The following is a 17102-nucleotide window of genomic DNA, read 5'->3' on the forward strand; positions in this document are numbered from 1 at the left end:
TTTATTACCCCTATGAGACCTGCAGGATTGCTGGCTGAAACGCCGGCGAGACTGTCTTTCGGAGACTGTGGCACGCTCACATTTAGACGTAGCCCAAAGATAGAGATACCATTTGATTCTAGACAACCTCAGGTTTCCCATTGGAAAATCAAAACAAGAAAAAAAAATAAGAGGGTGCGCAACGCATGGACCCCTCCTTGGGCCTCTACTAATGTACGAAGGACCGTGACAATAATCATAACGTGACAATAATCATAACGTGACAATAATCATAACGTGACAAACGGTGGACTTTTATGAAACAAAAGCTTGACAGATACAAAGAGGACAGTCCAAGCTTTCAGTACAGCTGCCATGTTGGAGAGTTTAAAGGAGTAGTTCAGCCAAACAATTACTTGTTTTCTATCAATTACACGCCCCATGAAGCCTTGACTTCATGGAGATTTTCTAGTTTCTGTCTCATTCCTGAGCCAATCATTTTGATCTACAAGCTCACAACGCCTGGCGCTGCGAGGCGTTGTGAGCTTGTAGATCTGCTATTTTTGGCTCAAGTTCTCCATCAGAAAAAGGATACTAGGGTTCAAGTGGTTCATGTAAAACGGTTCCCGGTTCGATTCCCCGGACCGGCGGGAAAAATCCGGGTGGGGGAGTGAATGGTCACCACTCACCCCTCCCCCCTCCCCCAACACCCCTCCCCCCTCCCCCAACACCCCTCCCCCCTCCCCCAACACCCCTCACCCCTCCCCCCTCCCCCCTCCCCCAACACCCCTCACCCCTCCCCCCTCACCCCTCCCCCCTCCCCCCTCCCCCCTCCCCCCTCACCCCTCCCCCAACACCCCTCAATGAAGAGCCCTTGAGCAAGGCACTGAACCTCCAACCGGCTGCTCTGTGGCCAACGGTATCAGACTGTGGTTGTACTGGTGTGTGTGTGTGTGTGTGTGTGTGTGTGTGTGTGTGTGTGTGTGTGTGTGTGTGTGTGTGTGTGTGTGTGTGTGTGTGTGTGTGTGTGTGTGTGTGTGTGTGTGTGTGTGTGTGTGTGTGTGTGCATGCGCGCGTGTGTGTGTGTGTGTGTGTGCATGGCTGAAAATGAGCACTTGTGCTCAGCTAGTACCCTGGGTAATTAAAGAACTAAAAAAAAAGAAAAATCTGCCTTTTAGACAAAAATGTCCCTTTAACTCTCATTCATAAGTCATAAAATAGCCTATTATTATCCTACAGTAATCCATTACTAGCCTACAACTGTAATCAATAATCATTGATCAGCTATATCTGACAGTCCTAGAAAAATAACCTCAACTACTAGCATATTGGCCAAGTAATAGGCTGCTATAGCAATAGGCTTTATTAAAGCCACACACACACACACACACACACACACACACACACACACACACACACACACACACACACACACACACACACACACACACACACACACACACACACACACACACACACACACACACAGTGGTGAAAAATAATATTTTTTTTTTACTTATGTAAAAGTATCAAAACTGCAATGTAGAAATACTCTGTTACAACAAGCTAAAGTATGGAATTCAAAATGTACTGTTTTCAAAATGTATAAATATCTTTTGAAAATAGCTGATCTACAAGCTCACAATGCGTCGTATCGCGTCGCATTGTTAGCTTGTAGATCAGCTATTTTGAAACGGCAGAAATGTATATAGGGCTGAAGTGGTTACTGTATGTTTTGTAATAATAATCCAAATTATATATTAGAGTAAAAGTACAGTATTTTCCTTTCAGATGTAGTGGAGTAGAAGTAAAAGTACTGAGTCCAGTCCAGTAAAGTAAAAGTAAGGTCCAGTAAAGTAAAAAAAAAATACCTCAAAATTGTACTTAAGTACAGTACTTGAGTAAATGTACTTAGTTACTTCACGCCACTGGACACACACACACTCCCTAAATCCTCATAAAACATGACAGCATATACAACCCAATAAACCCAATAAAACAGAATGAATACAATATAAAAACCGTGACACAAACAAACACATAACATTTCTACTGTAAAACTAAACACCAGAGCAGGTAGGATACAGCACAGCTATTGGCTAATGATGATGAGGGTAAGGTTGTAATTATTGTAATCAACTGCTTTCTGTTACAATCATTAATAAAACATACCAATAAACAAGTGAAGGGTCACTTGCTTTTATTTCTCCTTACTTACAGATGGAACCAAATGGACCCTTACAGGTCTGTAACTCTGAGAGTGTACAAATGGAACCAAATGGACCCTTACAGGTCTGTAACTCTGACAGTGTACAAATGGAACCAAATGGACCCTTACAGGTCTGTAACTCTGAGAGTGTACAAATGGAACCAAATGGACCCTTACAGGTCTGTAACTCTGACAGTGTACAAATGGAACCAAATGGACCCTTACAGGTCTGTAACTCTGACAGTGTACAAATGGAACCAAATGGACCCTTACAGGTCTGTAACTCTGAGAGTGTACAAATGGAACGAAATGGACCCTTACAGGTCTGTAACTCTGAGTGTACAAATGGAACGAAATGGACCCTTACAGGTCTGTAACTCTGAGAGTGTACACATGGAACCAAATGGACCCTTACAGGTCTGTAACTCTGATAGTATACAAATGGAACCAAATTGACCCAAACAATTAAAGCCACAATTAAAGCCACCATACTCCAATTAAAGCCACCATACTCCAGCCTTATTCTCCAGTGTCAGAAGGCTTGTCCAGCCACGAAACACATTGTCATATTAAGGCATTTAAATAGAGAAAACACAGAAAACTAACTTCCCCCCCATTTTGGGAGCAACCCAAAAGGTAAATGTGTATTGTATTGTACTCACATTTCTCCCAGTGCATGTCAGAGTCCCTGGTAGCTGAAAGCTTCACTCTCTCTGTGTGTGTAAAGTTCTGTTGAATAGAAGAGTCCCTGATCAGTTCAGATCCTCTCTCTCTCTCTCTGTGTGTGTGTGTGTGTGTGTGTGTGTGTGTGTGTGTGTGTGTGTGTGTGTGTGTGTGTGTGTGTGTGTGTGTGTGTGTGTGTGTGTGTGTGTGAAGATCTGATGAGTTCAGATCTCTCCTCTACTATGAAGACTGTTCTCTAATAGACAAAACAAAGTGTCCTCAGACAGATGTTTATATAGTCAGACGTTCATCAGGTCTATAGTGCACTGCCTCTGTGATGCAGTGAGTGAGTGTGTGTGTGTGTGTGTGTGTGTGTGTGTGTGTGTGTGTGTGTGTGTGTGTGTGAGTGAGTGAGTGAGTGAGTGACACCAATACACACACAAATGTTGTTCTCAACACCACGCCCCCTTACAGCAAACCACGCCCACTAGCATGCTTCTGTTTTTGTTAACTGTTTGTATACCTAACCGTGCACACCAGCGTGGTTCTCAAAGTGTGGTTCCGGGGGCCCCCAGGGGTCCTTCCCTTGAGGGGGGTTTTCCAGGCGGTCCCCAGAATAATGTGTTGATAGTATATAGTAACATCTAAATCACTTTGGTGAGTAAGTAAGTTAGTAAGTTGTATTTATATCACTCCTCACAGAGACAACATTACATTCAATATGAATATAAAACTGCATGAATCATTCAAATAATTACACATCAACACAAACTGTACAATTAATGTCATTAATGTCAGAGTTGACAGAAATTAAACAGCAGACACACATTAGGCGAAACGATAACAAATACAAACCTATATATAGCGGCTAGTTGAAAACGTTTTCAGCTTATAGATCTGTGTTTAGAGCTTATAGATCTGTGTTTAGAGCTTATAGATCTGTGTTTTGAGCTTATAGATCTGTGTTTAGAGCTTATAGATCTGTGTTTAGAGCTTATAGATCTGTGTTTAGAGCTTATAGATCTGTGTTTTGAGCTTATAGATCTGTGTTTAGAGCTTATAGATCTGTGTTTAGAGCTTATAGATCTGTGTTTTGAGCTTATAGATCTGTGTTTAGAGCTTATAGATCTGTGTTTAGAGCTTATAGATCTGTGTTTAGAGCTTACATATCTGTGTTTAGAGCTTATAGATCTGTGTTTAGAGCTTATAGATCTGTGTTTAGAGCTTATAGATCTGTGTTTTGAGCTTACAGATCTGTGTTTAGAGCTTATAGATCTGTGTTTAGAGCTTATAGATCTGTGTTTAGAGCTTACAGATCTGTGTTTTGAGCTTATAGATCTGTGTTTAGAGCTTACAGATCTGTGTTTAGAGCTTATAGATCTGTGTTTAGAGCTTATAGATCTGTGTTTTGAGCTTATAGATCTGTGTTTAGAGCTTATAGATCTGTGTTTAGAGCTTATAGATCTGTGTTTTGAGCTTACAGATCTGTGTTTAGAGCTTATAGATCTGTGTTTAGAGCTTACAGATCTGTGTTTAGAGCTTATAGATCTGTGTTTTGAGCTTATAGATCTGTGTTTAGAGCTTATAGATCTGTGTTTAGAGCTTATAGATCTGTGTTTAGAGCTTATAGATCTGTGTTTTGAGCTTATAGATCTGTGTTTAGAGCTTATAGATCTGTGTTTAGAGCTTATAGATCTGTGTTTAGAGCTTATAGATCTGTGTTTTGAGCTTATAGATCTGTGTTTAGAGCTTATAGATCTGTGTTTAGAGCTTATAGATCTGTGTTTAGAGCTTACAGATCTGTGTTTAGAGCTTATAGATCTGTGTTTAGAGCTTATAGATCTGTGTTTAGAGCTTATAGATCTGTGTTTTGAGCTTATAGATCTGTGTTTAGAGCTTATAGATCAGTGTTTAGAGCTTATAGATCTGTGTTTAGAGCTTATAGATCTGTGTTTAGAGCTTATAGATCTGTGTTTAGAGCTTATAGATCTGTGTTTAGAGCTTATAGATCTGTGTTTTGAGCTTATAGATCTGTGTTTAGAGCTTATAGATCTGTGTTTAGAGCTTATAGATCTGTGTTTAGAGCTTATAGATCTGTGTTTTGAGCTTATAGATCTGTGTTTAGAGCTTATAGATCTGTGTTTACAGCTTATAGATCTGTGTTTACAGCTTATAGATCTGTGTTTAGAGCTTATAGATCGGTGTTTTGAGCGTATAGATCTGTGTTTAGAGCTTATAGATCTGTGTTTAGAGCGTATAGATCTGTGTTTAGAGCTTATAGATCTGTGTTTAGAGCTTATAGATCTGTGTTTTGCTTTAGTTTTTTCTGGAGAAGAAAAAAAAATGGAACAAAAAAATACATATTTTTGAAAAATGTAACAACACAAAATCTTGTATAGGGGTCCCTGGCACAACATATGTTCAGATGGGGGTCCGCAGCCAAATCCATATTAATGTGGACATGAACATGTTTGAGAACCTCTGGGCTCATTTAAAACAGCCCTGAAAATGCACCTTTCAGGAGGCCAAAATGGAGGCAGTACCATTTCTCCCTTAGACAGACGACTTGTCCCCCCCCCTCCCCCCCGGGATACCAGGGTGAAAGGATTTGGACAATAAAATAAGAATAATACTTTGCGCAAAGTATAAGAAGATACATGAATGTGTTACAAGCTTTACATTATTTGTGTTAAATGTATATCATTTGCTTTGTTTTATTTTCTTATAAAGCTTCCATGATACTTGACAGACACTGCATTGGTTATGATTTAAAGCCTCTCTGCTCCCTCTGCTGTTGGAACGAGGAACTGCTTGTGATTGAACTATCTGCTATGACGGGGACTCAATTAAACCCAATAATTAGTTTGACTTTAAACTTTTCATATTTTATTGTTTTTATCATTTTTAATATTATTATGTATACTTTCATGTATTTGTTGTTGTTTTTTCTTAAATTAATTATATTTCAACCAGACTACATGTAAGAGTCTGTGTCAGGATAAGGCCTTTAGAAGTTATATTTAGGGATTAGAGAGAGAGAGTCTTATGGGGGTCCTTCATAAGTCCCCCATAAGTGGGGGACTTATGGGGGACTTTTTCATTTTTTTTTACCCTACACAGGAGGGCATGCATTGCCAACCCACCACACAAAAAAGTACTCAAATGTTTTACTGAAGTAAAAGTATCAATGCTGCAACGTAGAAATACTCTGCTACAAGTAAAAGTCCGGAATTCAAAATGTACTTGAGTAAAAGTACAAAAGTATTGGTATCAAAATGTACTTAAAAGTACCAAAAGTAAAAGTAGTCATCATGCAGAAGGTCCCGTTTCAAAAGTTCTCAAATATAAAAATCATTTGAAAATAGCAGATCTACAAGCTCACAATGTGTCGCATCGCGACGCATTGTGAGCTTGTAGATCTGCTATTTTCGAATAGCCAAAGTTTGAATAGGGCTTTACACCACTGACCTTAACCACTGGAACCCTATTCTGGGAGAAAGATGTGACGTATTGTGAGCTTTTTGAAGAGATTTGAAGAGATTTGAAGAGATTTGAAGAGATTTGAAGGGCCTTATCTTACCCCCTCATGCCTACACCTTTTAGGCGTGTTTTTACTATTTAGAAAAAAAACATTTAAAAAATAGTTCAAATAGCCGATCTACAAGCTCACAACGTGTGGGTGTAGATTGGTTACTTTCACTATTCAAAAAATGTTTTTCAAAAATCGTTTAAAAAAAAATCGCAAAGAATTGTAGGCATGAGGGGGGTAAGGCGGCAGGATAGAGCCCTGGGTGTGTAGACGGTAGTGATGAGCGGGCCGACCCGCAACCCGCGGGTCAGGTGGTCGAGTCAGGATTTCAGAGGCAATTATGTGGGCTGCGGGTGAGCGGGTCAGCCGCTCTCTCTCTAAAAAAAAAAAAAAAAAACCCTATTTTGAACAACATTCTTGTTTATTTAGCCCATGACAATGTTGTGCTACTGTAGACATTTAAAGCGACTTTGGGTACTTAAAAGAGCGCTATATAAATATATTAGAGCTATTATGATGATGATTATCTTTTTTTTCCCACCGCGGGTCGCGGGGCGGGTTGAGCCATAGATTTATATATGGGTTCGCGGGGGCGGGTTAAGGCGGGTTGGGTTGGGATTCCGTGGCGGGGCGTGGCGGGGCGGGTCATGAAAAAACCCGACCCGCACATCACTAGTAGACGGCAAAAAGCAGTCCAAGTACAGAGCCTCAACTCAGGGTCAGGGCCAAGTTACTGAGGCGAGAGGTTTTTTTTTTACAGGACACACCATTGTATTCTGTAGTCCTTAGTAGGGTGGTCCTCCTTAGCATCTGGCAGGTTGCTACATTGGTACATTTTTATCTACAAAGCCATTCTTGGTAAACTCCCTTCTTATATTTGTTCAAAATTTGAACTAGTCCAAAATTATCCTAATCTCAGATCAAATGCTTGGATGCGCTACGTCGTACCCAATACCACATCTGAGGCAGGGAAAAAAAGCCTTGTGTTTTGTTGGGCCCTGGTTGTAGAACGACCTACAGACCAGATTAAAACTGGCTTCTTTGATCCTCTAGTGACTTTTAAGAGTATTGCCATGGGCACACTCTGCAGCCATTGCTCCTGCTCTGATGAGTAGCAAACGCTGTGATCTAAGTTTTATATTAGTTTACTAGTTTCATGATATATTGTTCTTATTAGTCTTTTTAATAGTCTGTCATTGGTTAGCTGTTTAGACTCTCTCTGAGCCTCCCTGGTAGTAGGTTTTTCTTGGTATTACGGATGTCATATGTTTGTCTTTGTCATGTCCTGTATTTGTTGTTACTGGCAGAGCTGTGTAACATGTATTTGCCTCTTCTTTTGGCCAGTGCACACTGTCTGGTAAAAGAGACTATGGTCTCAATGTGATTTTACTGGTTAAATAAAGGTTAAATTAAAAACCCCATTAAGACCAGGAAAGCATGTGTCATTTTAGATGTCTTTAGAGCGGCACCGAGTAGATTGTAGATCTGCTATTTATGTTTTAAATCTTGAAAGTTTTTTGCAAATCTTTGAATGTATATGTTTTTTAAGAAAACATTTGTAAAGTTTTATTTGAGTTACAAAAGCTTTAGATTTGCACACATTTTCACGATAAAAAAAATAATAGCAGATCTACAAGCTCGTAGCGCAGCACAGAGTGCCGGCACAACGAGCTTGCATATCTGTTATTTTTGAATAGCCAAAGTATAAAATAATGCTTATAGCTCAAATCTAAAATGGATGAAGTGAATTCAACGAATGTGTCTCTAAATAGTTGTAGGAAATGTCTGCTATCATCTCCGTCACTGCATCTGAGAGCAGATTAGAGCTGGTCTAAGGCCTAACAGATTAGAGCTGGTCTAAGGCCTAACAGATTAGAGCTGGTCTAAGGCCTAACAGATTAGAGCTGGTCTAAGGCCTAACAGATTAGAACTGGCCTAAGGCCTAACAGATTAGAGCTGGTCTAAGGCCTAACAGATTAGAGCTGGTCTAAGGCCTAACAGTGGTGGAAAAAGCACTCAAATGTTTTACTTAAGTAAAAGTATCAATACTGCAATGCAGAAGTACTCTGTTACAAGTAAAAGTCCGTAATTCAAAATCTACTTGAGTAAAAGTACAAAAATGTAAATAGCAGATCTACAAGCTAAAATGTAAATAGTAAATAGTAAAATGTAAATAGTCAAATGTAAATAGCAGATCTACAAGCTCACAACGCGTCGCGATGCGACGCGTTGTGAGCTTGTAGATCTGCTATTTTCAAATAGCTTGGGTATAAAATAAGGCTAAAGTGGTTAATGAGTGTTTCATAACATCATCATTTATATCTGAAAAGTAACTAGTAATTAAAGTTCTCAAATAATTGTAGTGGAGTAAAAGTACAATATTTGCCTCTGAGATGTAGTGGAGTAGAAGTAAAAGTACAGAAAATGAGAAATACTCCAGTAAAGTAAAACATTCCTCAAAAGTGTACTTAAGTACAGTACTTGAGTAAATGTACTTAGTTACTTTACACCACTGACTGTTGTCACTGTAGCTTCAGATAAGCGTCAACAAAGTGTCATGACGTCGGCTAGGGCTAAATATATGGTTGAACCGCGCCAAAAAAGAACAGTCTGCAGGTGTGTGTGTGTGTGTGTGTGTGTGTGTGTGTGTGTGTGTGTCTAAATATACGTGTAGAAAGTAACAATTAAAAAGTGCACAATAAATAAAAAGGCAATAAACAAACAAGACCCATGGCTCCCCATGTGTATCTACTGATGCATGACTCCATACCTGGCCCCAGGCTGCAGCCCTGATCCAAACGCCTCTCCTTTAGCAAATTAATGTTAAAGGAGTAGTTCACCCAAAAACATACTTATTTTCTATCAATTACACACCCCGGTGAAGCCTTGAATTCATGGAGATTTCTTTTGTTTGTTTTTGTCACATTTCTGAGCCAATAATTGAATGACCCGGCGGAGTCTCCTACGGGTGACATTAGCATCTTTCCGCCGGTCATCGAATCAATCATTGTCTCAGGAATGATGCGACAAAAACAGAGAAAATCTCCATGAATTCAAGGCTTCATGGGGTGTGTACTTGATAGAAAATAAGTACTTTTTTGGGTGAACTACTCCTTTAAACATTTCAAAAACATAAAATATGTGTACGTGATATATGTAGAGGTTTGCAAGATTAGCCCTGGACAGACAGACAGACAGACAGACAGACAGACAGACAGACAGACAGACAGACAGACAGGCAGACAGACAGACAGACAGACAGGCAGACAGACAGACAGACAGACAGACAGACAGACAGTCAGACGGCTTGCCTCCTCCTACAGAGCTGGTGTGACGGTGACCGGGCTAAACACGTCATTTCTTCCTCTGAGCCATTGGCCTGGCACTCGGCCTGCGCGTGCTCACGGTCCCTGTGAGGAAGCGCTTTTCTTTGTCGAATTTCCTGAAGTCGGTGTTTAAGCGTTTCGAAGGCTCCAACGGGGGTCCGCAGCCACCGCCGGTGCCTTCCCTGGCTGCCTTGCATATGGGGAAGGCGTTGCGCTTGTTGCCCATGATGGACGCTTTGTCGATCAGCAGGCCTGCGTACTGCTGGAACTGCATCTCTTCTTCCATGTCGAGTCGTCTCAGCCTTTCTTCAAAGTCATTTTCCTCTTTTCTTGCGTCGCAGTCCCTGCGATGTTTCTCTTCCATTTGCTTGACTAGTTGCAGTCTTCTGCCCTCTTTGAGGGCTTCCAGTTCCTGCTTACTGAACGACTTGCCAGACTGTTTCCCCGTCTGAGCCATGTCCTGAGACATCAGCCGCTCCACCATAACCGGGTCCACTTTCTTCCGTTCCCTCTGTTGTTCCGTGATGATTAGCTTCAGCATGGCTTTCCTCCGGGCCTCCGGCTCTTTCAGCTCCTTGTCGAACGCCCGTTCTTCCCTGACGAGTCGTTCTTTCTCCAGTTGCTCCTGCTTGGCTTTGAGCTCATTGTGGACTTGCTCCCTGATGTTCTGGAACTCCCGAAACATACCGGCCTCCATGTCGTTCCATAAGTTCATCTTCAGCTCCTTTGAAGCGATGGCACGTTTTCTCTTCACCTCTGCCTTCCTCTCGTCCAGTTTGTCCCTCTCCTGTATTCTATCCTTCAGGTCCAGCTGTACTCCCCACCCCTTCATGACTTCCGTCAGAAGCAGTCCGCTGTGTAGTGCCCGGACGCGGTCCGTCTCACAGAACTGCTGAGCCTGGGCGTTCTCGATAATCTCACAAGCCTTCTTTTCCTCTTGTGTTTTGTTCGCGTCTAATTCCAATGATTTCCTTATTTCTTCCTCTTGGGCTTCCTGAATCTTCTTTGCCTGGAGTTTAGCCTTGGCCTTTGCAGCGGCCTGCTTTTCTTTATGTTCGCTGATGAGTTCCTGTTCCCGTTCCTCTTCCAGAATCCTCCTCGCCTCGAGTCGAGCCTTGGCCTTTATTGCTGCAGCCTCCTTTCCTTTATAGTCGGTGATGAGTTCCTGTTCCTCTTCCTGAATCCTCCTCGCCTCGAGTCGAGCCTTGGCCTTTATTGCAGAATCCTCCTTCTCTTTACATCTGGCGATGAGTTCCCGTTCCTCGTCCTGAATCCTCTTTAGCCTGAGTCGCGCCCTCTCTCTCGCAATGGTCGCCCGCTCCTCCGCCTCCATCCGCTCGTGAATCGCCTTTGCCTCGAGTTCCTTCCGCCGTTGAATCGCTTTGATGTTGGACAGCCGCGTCTTTCTCTCTCGTTCCCTCTCTCTTTCCCTCTCTCTCTCTGCAATTATGTTAAGCTGGGTCGATCTGCCTTTGAGCACGAGCCATTCGGCGTCAGACAGAATGGGGTTGGATGTGTGTTGGAAGCTCTTCCACTGGGCTTTGGGCAGAAAGGTGAACTGACGAAGGTGTGGTGGAACGTGCCCTCCGGTCCTCCGACCGTAGGCTGCATTGTAAGTTGTATTCATTGTTCTGTAGATTCCTATCTAATGGTGCTCTCTTTTGAATGGTCGATAGCGGCTGTCGCCCCCTTATGAAGGACCCAATGAGGTCCTTATAAAGGTGTACGCGTCACACCGGTGACGTCACAAGCTATCCCTCAAACGTATAGCGTCAACCCTGTCGGACGCTACTGTGGCCTCGGCTCTAAACATTTATTTTAATCTACCAATATCTAGCAGTGGTGGAAGAAGTACTCAGATATTGTACTTAAGTCAAATATAAAAACACTCTGTAACAAGTAAAAATGCCTGTGTTCAAAATGTTACTTGAGTAAAAGTAGAAAAGTAATGGCATCAAAATATACTTAAAGTACCAAAAGTTAAAGTACTAAAATGTTTGAAAATAGCAGATCTACAAGCTCACAACGCGTCACGATGTGACACGTCGTGAGCTTGTAGATCTGCTATTTTCAAATAGCCTAAGTATAAAATAGGGCTACAGTGGTTAATGTATGTTTTATAATATATTAATTCAAATTGGCAAAGTAACTAGTAACTGAAGTTTTCAAATAATTGTCTCCGAGATGTAATGGAGTAGAAGTAAAAGTACTGAAAATTAGAAATACTCCAGTAAAGTGAAAGTACCTCAAAATTGGAGGGGGGGGCAACCCGACACGTACCACCAACATAAGTCAACATGTATGTCGTCAACCTAGTACAGGGGTGATGCAACTTTGAGATGGAGAGGGCCACATTGCATATACTGTCGGGCCATTCTATGTCACGCAAAAGCAGCAAAAATAGCCGATCGACAAGCTCAAAACGTGTCGCAGTGCTACACGTTTTGAGCTTGTAGATCTATTTTTGCTACTTTTGAATTGGAATCCTGAAAAGTTACATTTTTATGTAATTTCTAAAGTTACATTAAAAAAAATGCATTTAATTACACCTATGGTAGCTTTATGAACTTAAATACAAATACATTGGATGTAATTAAAGCGGGTTGTGTTTGCATCAATAATATATCAGTATTCCGATATTAACCTGCGGGCCGCATTAAGTGAAGGTGGGGGCCATGTATGACCTAGTAGGTCACTGAGATCCTCTGGCGCTCGATGTTTAGAAGTTCCCACTGTCAGTAATAAGTGACCCAGAGAGGAAGCTTTTAGCTTTTATGAAACTCCCTGCTAGGCAGTCTGAGAATGGCTGAATCGGTAGATCCTTTTAAACTTAATCTTTTTTTCACTAAATTTTTTATCCCACGATTTTGTAACCCCTTTTTCTTCGCCCGGTGCCAATTTTTCTAAGAGATCCTGGGCGCTACACTCCCCCCCACCAGCCTAGGGAGCCCAGGGCCGAGCTCATGCCTCCTTCAATGCATTATCACCTGACAGGGGAGAGTTTCCCCGGTAGGACGTAGCGCGTGGAAGGAACACGTTATTCCAACCAGTTCCTTTCCCCTCCATCAGGCGCCCCGGCTGTCATGGGGGAGGCAGTATAGTGACCAGGATTACTGCATATTTCTGTGAGGGTATTAACTACCCTAGGGGACACGGGGAGAACATGCAAACTCCACACAGAAAGGCCCTTTCGCCAACCCCACCTAGGGTATGGGCGCTGATGACGCGGAAGAGAAGACACGCCCCCAGCGCCCACAGCGTCCCTGGCGGGAATCGAACCCAGGACCTTCTAGCTGTGAGGCGACAGTGCCAACGATTACGCTTAAGTCTTAAGCGTAATCTTAAGACTTATTTATTCTTCCTTGCTGATCGCAATGACTAATCTGGCAGATATTCATTTCTGTTTCTTTTTCCTTTCCTTTTTATGTGCTTTCTTTTTGCGTAAAGCTCCTTGAGGTGCATTCTGTGTATGAAAGGTGCTTTATAAATACATATCATTATCAACGTGACGTCATCGGTTTCTGATGACATCCGAGATCGGTTCGCCATCCTGCTCTAACCGTGATAGGATGTCATGTTACTGACATCATACACTGATGATGTCATCAAGTTGATGATGTCACTGTGGGACTCCATATTTGGGCAGGACCGATCGGTGAAACTTCAGTGTGTGTGTGTGTGTGTGTGTGTGTGTGTGTGTGTGTGTGTGTGTGTGTGTGTGTGTGTGTGTGTGTGTGAATATTTTAGTTATTTTAGAAACAGTTAATCTGTCACTCAATAGGGGCCGCTCCCATTGCAAATTGATGATGTCCACTTCCTACGGTTAATATCAGCATCAAAACAATATTTTGAATATGTTTTATTATGGAGTTCACCCTGTTGAGTGAAAGATGAACTGTTTCTAAAATAAACAAAACATACTCTCTCGTCATGCCTTTCGGCCTAGCGGAGACAATACAATATTTAAGGGGTTTTTAATTTGACATTTTAGTCATAGAGGACAATTATAATGTATTAAGACATATACGGCTTATTAGCCAAGGATCCTTTTAAGCTTCATCATGGGTAAGCTCGATAAAAAACAACAAACATACAGTAAGCAACATTAAAACTAAAACCACATATTAATTCATAATAATAATAATAACAATAATAATAAGACTCAAGCAAGCAGAGTATATTTGATCCAATCAGCCAAACACACATATACATAAATAAATAAATCATATGATGATCAATCAAAGTGGAAAGGAGTGTCTGTGGCATTATGACTCTTCATGATACAATACAGTTGCACTGTTTCACCACAAGATGGCAGCGCTCTGAAGACCCTATGTTTGACTTCTCACATGGTTTGTGTCAGATAGGCCATGTGGTGACCCACCAAAAAGTGCCTAGAAAATCTACTTTTTCAATGCATTTTTGCATAGACAATACCCTTGTGGACTTTGTGTTAAAAGATCTCCAGACAAATTCCTGCAGTATTTTTTCACAAGCCAGAAATGTATATAAAAGTGAATAACCAAAAAACGAAAATCTTGTGCTGATATGTTTGCTTGTAAAATGTGTTATATTGATTTTGGCAACACAAAATCTTTCTCAAATGTCATAAATACATGTACCTAACATCTGAAACAAGTATTGGTGCCTTAGTGTACTCATGTTTGAATTTTGTTTGTGAATTGCAGAAAGAAAACGCTTCTACTGAAGTGATTGGCGCCCAGCACAATGAAACATACACATAGTACATTTAGCTAAAAGCTTATATTTCATATATAGAAAATGTCACAACCTACTGTGTAATGAAAGGTTGAGTAAAAAAAAAGCAGCACTCCTTGGCCCAAAATGGCTGAAAATCAATCAAAATGCTACCACGCCCCCTAGATTGGAATAATGCCAAAAATGGACTAGACTAAAATAAATACACTAAAGCTCCAAATTATTACAACATATTGTACAAATATGTATTAAAATACCATAGTGTGTCACAGCATGTGTCATTTGTACATCAACCCCCCCCCCCCCCCCCCCCCCCCCCCATATAATATACTTTTCAGCATAAAGGTTTTTGTTTCCCAGAACTGTCAAAGACACACATGGTATTTGAGTTACCTGTAGTTTGAAGCATCAAGATCCTCATGCTTCTTCACTGTGTTTATGAACATCCTTCGTAGCTGGTTTATTTTAAGCTCCTCTTGGTCAACTATAACCCTTTGACGGATGACTCTCTCACAGAAGATCTTGTAGCGGTCAGCGAAGGGTGGTTCATTTCTGAACACAACACAACACACACACACACGCACACGCACACGCACACACACACACACACACATTAACCATGTACTGTATTTATGTCCACATAAAGGAGAAACATACAGGGACACACATATTATAGGTGCAGTAAGGTTACATTCACATACTACTGGCATATGTTTTCATGATACAATAGGCATGTCACTCAGTACTCTATGGGTATAAGTAACACCGTCTCCGCCATATGGCGGCTGCCAATTATAGCAGAGATAGCACAATACTTTGCCAACCTTTTTGCCTCCTTTTTGGGCATCCCAAGTTGTTGAAACCCTCTAACAGCCAGTATGTGGCCAGGCTATATGTCCTATAGGCTGCCAAATATAAAAACAAATAGTCTGCACCTAATAGCCCAGCTCTGAGATGGTATGTATGTAGGAGTGGTTGGTATTGAATGACCTTGTTCATAAAGGCTTCCTCTAGGCTAGAGTCAAAAGGTGCAGGCTATCTCTAATACAGACACTTCCCTGGACTCTTTATCAATCACAACACCTGGGGACAGTTGCACCAAACCTCACACTAAGTTCAAACAGCCTAGTTTTAGCTTAAATGGCTTCAAAAAAGCCATTTAGACCAGGAAAGCATCTGTGTCCTTTATTGATTTATTTGGCTATTCAAAAATAGCAGATCTACAAGCTCATAGCGCGGCACCAAAATATGAATATATCTGAAATATGAACGTTTATGTATGGGCCATACATCTACATAAACGTTCATATTTCAGATTTAAAGTGCTTACCGATGGCCATGAATGTTACAATTATGTACGGGCCCAGAGAAGTACCTGTATCTTCCGTATTGTTCAATAAAAAGCATGTTAATCCGATCGGTGGCCATTTTCACCATATCCTTTCAACTACGCGACCCTATCGGTTGGGAGGTGTATTGCACTCTGATAGATTATAAATCTATGAGGAAAATGGCCACCGATCGGTTAAGAATACTCTTTATTGAACAATACGGAATATACGGGTATTTCTGCGGGACCATACAGAATTGTAACATCAGTGGCCATGCGGTCAGCACTTTATATTTGAAATGTGAAGGTTTATGTAGATGTACGGGCCGTAAATGGAAAAGTGCAAACACCTGGTGTAAGTTCGGTCGGGACAGACGACCGCCGTGTATCCATGGCTAGTTGTACATGTATCCCATCTTGTCCGTGTAAATTCCTGGACCTCTTCTTTCTGGACAGACATAAGATTCATATAGCATCGTTTCGAGTCCTTTTGACGTGCTTTTGAAGGACATTTTCTTTGTTTTGATTTATTTTCTTCGGACGTTACCGTTGCCATGGCTGCTGTTGTTGCAGGAAATGGTGGGAATAAAGAGGCAACCCCATTGGTTCTAACGGGAATCACGTGCCAAAAACCGCACCACCCTTTTGAGTATTACTACGCCTAGTAAGAAAATAGTACCTTTAAACACTGATTATAAAAAATAATGCACAAAATCTGATGGCGACACTTTTGTTTCTTACTTACTGCCAATAAATCTTTTTTAAGAAGTAGATTATTTAGATCCACTTGATGGGAACGAAACTGAAGGAAAAGGACCTATCTGTGTACATCACGTATATTTTAATAAATGTGTTCATTTGCATAGATTTTATTACCTTCCATTATTCAGTTATTTACTTGAACTAAAATTATATACTTTGTGTAAATTATAGGTAACAATATTCACCTCTATGTGCATTCACACTGTTTATTTGATGTGATAGTAAAGAAGATACAAACACTGTTTTCTCAACTATGACATTATTTTTCATAGCATCTTGTATGAAATTGAAAAATTAAAATGATACACTTACTCTTAGTAAGAAGAGAGAAATACATTCGTAAAACAATGTAAACAATGTTATAATTTACTGTACAATAGAGACCTTGTCTATTACCTTAACAGTGTGGCTGGCTGTGAAAAAAATAACACTTTCAAAATAAAATGCCTCATTTCTGTACAGTGGCAATTTGAACAACAAACAACGTCAGTAGTTTAGCAATAATTATTCTTCTTCTCCATGAGTTGTTTGTGGTCTTGTTCTGTCAGGTTGTCAAACCACACCAATATGTCTCCTCTAAGGATG

The 17102-nt window shown here is 41.0% G+C and overlaps 1 protein-coding gene across 2 annotated transcripts in view; it reads right to left on the reverse strand.

The window, feature by feature from the left end:
• Positions 1-14955, reverse strand: part of nfkbid (nuclear factor of kappa light polypeptide gene enhancer in B-cells inhibitor, delta) — a 49699-nt gene extending 34744 nt beyond the window's left edge. The window contains exons 1-2 of one of the 2 annotated variants that reach the window (XM_080426058.1): positions 14819-14955; positions 2851-2917 (exon numbers count right to left, since the gene is read on the reverse strand). In XM_080426058.1, coding sequence (XP_080282184.1) covers positions 2851-2866 — 16 coding nt within the window. In that variant the 5' untranslated portion in view covers positions 2867-2917; positions 14819-14955. Of the gene's footprint in view, positions 1-2850; positions 2967-14818 lie in introns of those variants that run through there. The other variant, XM_080426059.1, reaches the window with a different exon arrangement.
• Positions 14956-17102: the final 2147 nt, after the last annotated feature.

The sequence above is a fragment of the Gymnoscopelus braueri genome (assembly GCF_963280865.1).
Source record: "Gymnoscopelus braueri genome assembly, chromosome: 4".
In the NCBI taxonomy this organism is placed as follows: domain Eukaryota; kingdom Metazoa; phylum Chordata; class Actinopteri; order Myctophiformes; family Myctophidae; genus Gymnoscopelus; species Gymnoscopelus braueri.